The sequence below is a fragment of the Mya arenaria genome, chromosome 1 (genome assembly GCF_026914265.1).
Source record: "Mya arenaria isolate MELC-2E11 chromosome 1, ASM2691426v1".
Lineage (NCBI taxonomy): Eukaryota > Metazoa > Mollusca > Bivalvia > Myida > Myidae > Mya > Mya arenaria.
This window is the reverse complement of record NC_069122.1, coordinates 12337331-12346452: the sequence shown is the minus strand read 5'-3', so window position 1 is coordinate 12346452 and position 9122 is coordinate 12337331. Positions and strand designations below refer to the sequence as shown.

The 9122-nt window shown below is 32.8% G+C and overlaps 1 protein-coding gene across 1 annotated transcript; it reads left to right on the top strand.

Moving 5' to 3' along the window:
* The first annotated feature begins 1250 nt into the window (after positions 1-1250).
* LOC128238325 (caprin-2-like) lies at positions 1251-3870 on the top strand. Its single transcript, XM_052954179.1, has 2 exons — positions 1251-1551; positions 3087-3870. The coding sequence occupies exons 1-2, from the start codon at positions 1272-1274 to the stop codon at positions 3515-3517; spliced, it is 711 nt and encodes a 236-aa protein (XP_052810139.1). The 5' UTR covers positions 1251-1271; the 3' UTR covers positions 3518-3870.
* The last annotated feature ends 5252 nt before the right edge of the window (positions 3871-9122 follow it).

The following is a 9122-nucleotide window of genomic DNA, read 5'->3' as shown; positions in this document are numbered from 1 at the left end:
ATATTATATTTGTATCTGATACTAGTAGCTTTAATAATGGGTAAGTCGTGATTTTTTGTGGATGAAAATTGGAATGATAAACATGAGCCCAATAAAAATACTCCTCACAGTTGTCCGAAAATTTGAGCCACTGTATGTGGAAAATTTTGTATTTTTCAAACCGATGTTAGATGGGGGGGGGGGTTCTCACTGAAATGAAAACATTACCTTTTCCAATGGATTAATTTGACTGCGAATTGGTATTATGATGATGAATAACAAGTTGCCGCTTTTTCTAAGCCTTTTACTATTTTTGAGTCTTTTGCTCAAAGGCTATTAACTATTACTTGATTCAAGTTATGAAACTCATGACTAGTATTTGACCTTATGACGCCGATACTGTAAAAAAACAGCTTTACTCGACAGCAATATGTTCCATGGCTTGTCCGATATTTTGTTTCAATGTCCAAAAATGATTAAGCCTAATTTAGTTAATTTACTTGATTTCTGTTTTCTTTTACAGCAAATTCTGGGATGAATAAAACAACCTTGATCTTAAGAGTATTTTGAATATTCAACTTTACTGCTCATTTCAGTAAGCACGCGTAACGTAATTACTGTGATATTCAAAACAAAATGAAATCAAGAAATTAAAATATATATGGACTCTTTCATTGTTTGATGTTGTATGTGTTAATCATGATCACCAGTCGTTATTTCAAATATTCATGATCTACCATTATAAATATTTTAATACAGATGGAAATGATGATAAAGTTAAGTATATAAGTTGCTTAAAACAATTTCGTAAAAACATATATTCATTTTTCCATTTTCGAATAGCGATTAATTTCAAGACTATTCAAAGGTAAAAACGGCCCTTATTTTGAACAATCTTTCATTTTTATATCAGTTATAAGAAAAAAATACATTTCTTCGCGTTTCGCTCGATACGGGTTTTTATGAAAACAGTCAACATTGTATTTAAATTACGTTTTCCCTCGTTCGTTCCAATTTTGTTTCGGCAAAAATCCGTGGAAAAAATACTATTTTGGTATGGCCTTAGTTTGGGTGGTTTCAAGATTTGACGATAGACAGGGCGCATTAATTTTTGAAAGTGACACTGATTAAACGATTACAAACCATATCCTGTAGCACCTCCTTCTAATTTCAAGATTGCTTATCAGAGACAAATTACAGAACCTTAGGAAAATAAATCGGTATAAAATAAGTTGCCTTTGACACTAACTTACAGATACAACCGGCTTAGGGGCAGATATAAACTACTCAAAATGAATAATCAGCAGAAATATTTCGTTCTCTTTTGTACACTGTCTTTTGCATTCTGTGATGAGCCCCGTTTTAAATCAAGATTTGAGTATGATGAACAACTCTTGGAGAAAATGATTCGCATGGAATTTGAATATGCGCAGTGGGAAAAACGTATAAATGAAACTCTTGGGAAAATTGAGAAGCAGAGAACTAGCATTCAGACTGATTTGGAAGTATTGCGAAATGACAGAGAGGAGTTTGACAAGCACGTTAACGAGAAGATGCAGCAACTGTCTAAGCGTAAGTGTCACTTATTACATCAATATAGTGTATTCATCTTTATTTTTCAATTTTTATTTTCCAATTGAAGTAAATTCTTAGAACAATATAACTAACACCTTCAATCGTCTGGATAAATAGATGATAAGGAAATAACGAAGTATTGTTATACATTTTCTTACTAGGGAGCTAATGAATAGGACCTAATATTCAGTGGCATAAAGCTTGGCCAATATGTTGTTCTTTAAGTGAAAATCATATTATATTGCTCTCTTTCATGAACCTGTTAAAAAATTATGCGTCATCGATGATGAGGAACTAGTTCTGTAAAGGTGTTATGTATAGGAAATGTCACGAGTCGTCATATGATACAGAATCGTTTTCAACGAGTTTAGTAACATGCAAGTAAGCTTACCCTTCGCGAACTTACTTATATTTTGCCTGGATGAATACAATTGTGTATTATATGTTGACGGGTGTCAGATTATTTTTATCCCATGCTTTTTCCACCTCATCTTGTGATGGGCTGTATATCGCAGTGAAGTGTCATTTTATGCGCTACATGCGTTTCAAAAATTTTATACCTGGAATAATTCAAAACCACAGATACATCCGATCGTTTAAATTCTGTTTACGAGTGAAATGCGTACGTAGATAATATCCAGCAAGAAAACCAACTAAAACGCTATTCTTATAATAACATTTTGCTTTTTAAATCATGACGTTATATCCGGTGAGATGACGTCATGATTAGTAACTATTTTCATGACGTTATTTCCTTTTTAAACACATCCAATCACGTCTTTTAAAATGCTTTTCACGCCATCAAGACAAAAAATCAAAGAAAATTATTTTGGAAAATGTACTACAGTATTCATATCAATCTTTATCCAAATAGAAAAATAATAGAAACGTTTGATTTGCGTGAAAATTGCCAGCTAAGCAATTAGTTTCATTAGTTTTGCCAATTAAATTGTTTACGAACATGCAGTTATATTTTTTCTGACCAATTGAATAAGAGCAATGATATATTTGACATGTGCTTTACAGAAAAAAAGACATGATGACAAGATATAGCATTAGGTAAAAGATATTATGTCTTGTTACGATGTTATTTAGTCAAAAATGCGTATTCTATATAAACATAGATACTTTAGAACTTATTACAGCTATTTTCCAAGTGTTTATTTCTTATGAAACAATTTTTTTTTATAAAGCAATGGTTGTTGAATATTACCCATATTTAGGTAATATAATGGTACTTTGCAAAACATGAACATTGAAAACCTTTTTATTTTTCAACCAAAATATTAAACACCATTCATTGCAGATAACATTTCCCAACTCAAGTTATACAAAGTCTAAGCCCAATCAAAGCATAACTACAAAATATATTACATGACAAGTGATTTGTACAAATCAAAACAAAATCATCACGGCAAAATATAGAAGAAAGCTTATATGCTCATACTATATCGCACTTCTTCGCATTAAAACAAAACTGAGTAAAAGCGGAAATGTAGCCTAAATATTTAATATGTTTTCTCCTATTTCAGCGCAAAATTCAACGGTTTTGTTCCGAGCGCGGAAAGTAGCTGATTATACTCTGTCAACGGGAAACCAGATAATTATTTTCTCCGAAGTGCTCTTCAACGTCGGTGGAGGCTACAACTCTGCAACTGGAAAATTTACAGCACCAGTCACGGGAACTTACCTTTTTACCGTCAGTCTGTGCCCGCGAAGTGGAAAGAGCATATTCTACAGAATTGTGGTCAAGGAAAACGTGGTGGTGAACGGACATTCGTTTAATGTTTCAGGCTACCTTTGTGTTTCCGGGAACGCTATCGTGCAGCTTGACGCCAATGATGTCGTCTACGTCAAATCCGACTACTCGAGTGACGTCCTTTTGCAAAGTGGACTGCTTGGCGATAACTCTGACGCAGAGTCGAATTCATTTTCAGGTGTCCTTTTACATGGAATTAATTAAAAAATATAATTATCGTTTATAATTATTGATAAGCAGCACAAAGCAAGGAATAGTGTGTTCTTTAGTCAGATTTCTGAAAGGCGTTATGTGTAGACCTCCGTCATAAAAATTCATTTATATCTTGATCCTAACATTATTACATTATTTGTGACATTGTTTCTTCATTCGAGAAGTGGTCTTTGATTTTAAATTTAAAGACGCACTCTTACTCTCAAAAAATATTTACCACATTTAATAGTATTGTTTTAATGTTCCAAAAAGGATGAATAAATGTCTAAAACAATGGTTCGTATTAATGATACCGAGTTTAATTTGGGCAAAAAAACATGGAATTTCTACCTTATGATACTATAGAAGATCCCTATAAATATTTTAGCATTCACCAATCATTTAATATTTTTGCGTTTTCTGTTATTAATTACAGGGTAACATACTTATTATCTGTATTAAATGTTTTCCATAAATGCATTATTTATTAAGAAGTTAAAGGTTTTTCAGTCAAAACTGGTGTTTGATATACATGAGTATGAATTGATATTGAATTAGAGTGTCACTTTAATATTGTTAATAGAATACAGCTATAAATAAACAAAATTGTAATAATTGTGAACAAAATCATTAATGTTTAAAGTAAATCATAAGTTGACGATTTATTCTCAGACATTAAATGAAATCAAAATCAATTGCAGACGTTCTTGTGATGAATGGATTACTTATGTCGTATGATACCGCTTTTAGTCAGTTTTATGAGCGGTTTCTCCATCGTTGCAAAGAAAACATTTTTTTCGAGCACATTGAAATACATAACTAAAAATGCAAAGTGCAACAAGTGTCTAAGAAGACCTGTCGATCTACCATCAAAAATGTCCTTAATTTTGTGTTAGGATAGATTGACTTTCTGAACTCATATTATTAATGTATAATATTTGGTCAGGTTTCATTATGGAACAGATCTGACAATTTGTTAATAGGTTATTACACTTGATTAAACCAAAAATTCTATTCATAAGCATGTTTTAAGTTACAATTTTGATATGATCAATATGAACTTTTGTGAGACTTATGCCTTAAAGCTTCACTCTCACAGATTGACTGGTTTTTGACAACTTTTATTTGTCTCGAGCCAATTTTTGAGTCTGATGAGAAAGGTGCAGATCGCAGTTTTTATATTAAGTTGTATGGCTAAAAAGCTTTACTGACGCTTTTAAAAAAATAAATTTTCGCCAGTTTTCAAAACAATTGAGATCTGTTTTATTTGAGCTTACTTGTATGACTGAATTGAAGGCAATGATGCCAAAATTAGCTGATTCGGAAACAAAAAATAAAATAAAAGAAAGTTCAAAACTGTTAATCTGCGAGTGTGCAGCTTTAATGAAATCTAAGTCGTGTTTAATATTTGTCAAGTCTAAAACTAGGTCGCCTGGTCAAATAATAAGCTAAATAAAAAGTGTTATTTCATCGAATCATCGTGACACTTGCTTGAATGCTTGTCTTTATAAATTCTAAGTCAAGTCTGCATACTGGTCATGTTAAGTCAAACACTAGAATATTGTGCCAATTAATGTAAAGTATTTTTGAACTCCGTAAAATTGTTTTGACAGGCTTTACTGTGATGACTTTCGCATACATCAAAATAAGATATTATTTCTGCATATGAAAATAAACACATAAAGTCAAAATGTGTGCCATGTGTTCACAAGAACTGAAAAGCAAATCAGTTTGCTGCCAGGAAACACCACAGGCAGTTAACTATAATCAAGAATAAATCGAAAGTTACCATTGAATAACATAGCAAAACAACAAAGACGATATGGCTAGTACAGAAATCGGATCAGATTGAACTTTTTAAAAAGTAACACAGCGTAACTATGTACATTTTCGTTAGACTCTACATCCAGACTTAGCATCCAAGTGTCTCTCAAGAAACGGTTAAAGCTCGTCGTCATACATGAAAAACGACTGGGAATATATTCGGATCTGCCCCGGCATTCTCTTTGTCTATTAAATGACATTCGAAGATCTGACATGAAAACATTTGGATGGTTTCGGATAACAAGAATCCATAAGAAATCGAGACTATTACTGAAAAATATAGAAAACACAAAAACATATTTTGACATTCAATCTATGTTCGTTCGACCAGTGAGTTTGGTACAAATGCATGCATTAACGTAATTGCTAAACGCACAGAAAAATAAAGGCAATAACGTGATGATGCTGGTGCAGCCTATATGTTCAAGATATCTTCACTATGATAATTGTTTTACCAAACAGCCCTATTACAATTTAAGTATATCGGCATCCCGAAGTAAATGAGATCAAGGGCTATCACAGACCATTCTAGGTTGTTGTTGTTATTACACACTTAACTTAGAGTTACTGAGATACTTACTGTAGTTTGTAGCATCTGAGTTCACAAATGCATTACATTTGTAAAGTCATTTAAGTACCCCGCATTATTTTTGGAACCAGAATGCTGTGTTAAATTAACAATATTATACATTTTAATAGTTTGTGTTATTCATCACAAAGTGTAAAAATCATGATAAATACCCTTAAATAACAATGTTTTTCTTTAAAAAAGAATATTGAACTTATGCTTAGGATTACAGAATGGCGGCGACGACAAGGAATTCACAATACGACAACCTTTAATCGAAAAATATTATGTACGGGTTTAGTGTTCCACCTCATCGACCTTCAGTTCATCCTTGTTGTAAGTACGTGTTCACCACTGTATTCAGCTTGAACGCAACCTTTTGGTTGTCTGGTTAGCGCACTCGCTTATCACCTAGGCGAACCGGGTTTGATTCCAGGCCTGGGCGCAGTTTGGGTTTGCAGTGTGAGTTTGGTATTAGGTCACCATGGCAGACAAGTGGGTTTCCTCTTGGATCTCCGGTTTCCCCTACAACACAAGGCCACACTCTCGCGTTAAATCGTTCCAACGAGAGTGATTAATATAACTGTGTAATAACTTGTTTTACAATCGTTGTAAAATAAATAAGTTTAAACTAACGCAACCTAAAGTAGGTTATTTTAAAATAGTTTCGCTGTTATATAAACACATTTATATCTACAAAAACAAATACTAGTTTATTCTTCGCCCATTTTGCACCTATTCATAATCGCTTTGAACTTGCAACTTGGAAACAAGAGGAGACAATTCAATTGAACTCTATCCTATTTGTATGTTACTAATACATGTAAATGCTACTGAAGTCCTTACCAGCATTTATGCAAAGACCTTAATGCGTTGTTAATACCCTTTAAAATATTTCTTCTTTTATTGGGTTTTGTAAAGAGTAATCGAATGTAATACGCATAAAACTTTCCTAAGAAGTATATTGGTCGTTTAACATGTCAAAACCACAGGCAAAATGTGGGGGTTAATAGTAGCAGGGAGACCTCAAACAACGCTAAAAAATAACTGAGTTAGAATTGTTGTAATTGTTTTAACCTAAGAAAAAATGTTATCGTTGTCATCATTGACTTCCACTTCTTATAGTCATAACGAGTGAATTGATTGTATATACGTTATAGCAAGCAATTTATTCAAAAACATTATCCTGCACTAAATATTCCGTACCTCATATTCCGCACAGAATCTTCTGACGGATTTTAATGAACTCAAATGTGTTTTTTTCTGATCCTGTTGTCTCTCAATTTTTACGTTGATGTGCAGGTTTAAATTGTCACAAGAAACAGCCTGAAGACCTGAGAAAAAACACATCAATTTTTAATCGGACTTATAGTATTGCTCATCCTGATTTTAAGGTGATGTTTTTAAGAAAATTCGTTAAAATTTTTCCAGCAGGTAGTTGGGCAGATAGACTTAATGAATAACTTGGATTTTATTTAAACCGTGTATATAATGGCAATATTTTGAAGAGCACTTGCCTTCTAGTTTTTGTAGATGAATACCTGAAACAAAATATAGGGTTGAATATCGCATCCTTTCATAACTAAGCTTTCAGTCCTTTAATTTTTTGTGAAGATTTTGCTTACTCATGTTATCTTTAAAACCGTTTTTGGCGAACACGTTTTTGGCTGACTCTGAGCGTATTGGCATGTGACTTCATTTTCTTCAAATATTTTATATTTTCAAATCATTTGGAAGGAAAGATTAGCATATACAAGTCGCTTTTATTTTTAATAATGTTTTCCTTATTTGTTCCCAGTTTTAGTACAATGATGCTTTTTATTATGAAACTCTATGATCACACAGTTTTAAACTTTTTATTTTATAAAGCAGACTGTGTTAGATGTTTATGATTCTAACAAACACTGCGTCATATCTTTGAAAAGTTTTGCTTTAGGTGCTCTGAATTGTTTCCCTTCGTCTGCAGATAGAGTTGGGATCTCTTATTATAGAAGTACTTGGGGTTTATTTATATTTGTTTTATTGCAAGTTAATGCATACTTTGATAAGATTTACCTTTTGCGTTTTATCTTTATTAAGGATTGTTAGGATAATAGTGAGGTTTGTGCACATAAACTGGTTTAAAACCCCAGTAAATTTACATTTTACTCACAGTTCCAAGGCGGTACCAATTTTTGATAAACATACCTATTTTTAGCTGAGCTATTATGATTGCCCTGTGTCCGTCGTCCGTCGTCAACAATTTGACTGTTAACACTCTAGAGGTCACAATTTGGGCACAATCTTCATGAAACTTGGTCAGAATGTTACCCTCAAAAAATCTTGGACGAGTTCGATATTGGGTCATCTGGTGTTAAAAACTAGGTCACCAGGTCAAATTAAAGGAAAAGCTTGTTAACACTTTAGGGGTCACATTTATGACTGTATCTTCAGGAAACTAGGTCAGAATGTTAATATTAATAATCTCTAGGTCAAGTTCGAATCTGTTTATATTAATACTCTTTAAGTCAATTTGGGTCAAATGCGGTCAAAAACTAGGTCACCAGGTCGAATAATAGGAAAAGCTTGTTAGCATTTAGATGTCACATTTATGACTGTAAGTTCATGAAACTTAGTCAGAATGTATGTATTGATTAGTTCTAGGCCAATGTCAAATCTTGGTCATGTGCGGTCACCAGGTTAATTTTAAGCAAAAGTTATTAACAATCTAGAGGTCACATTTATAAATGTTTCTTTATGAAAGTTGGGCAAAGTGTTTATATTGATAATCACTAAGTTAAGTTTAAGTCTGGGTCATGTGCGGTCAAAAATGTACTTATTACAGCAAGGTAAGGTTTGCAACTGGGTCATCCGTGATATTGAAAAAATCATCCGAGATATAAAAAAACACTTGTTCACTAGGAAAGAACTAAGTAATATATTTTTAATTCCAGCAGGTATAAATGTTTTGATTCCATACCTCATGATTATTGAATTGGATCAGGTGAGCGATATAGGGCCTTCAGGGCCCTCTTGTTATATATAGTATGTATGCTCTGTGCTGTTTGTGGAGTTTTGTGCTGTTCTATGTTTCTTGTTTGTGATTTTGTGTTCTATGTCTTTGGCGTTTGCCCAGTGCCACTAAACCGTTTATGTTAAAACTTATTGCTACTGAGCTTGTTTCTGTAGCTTTTTGCATAACTATTTATACCTAAATTAATGATATGTAAAATCGTTATAAAAAGG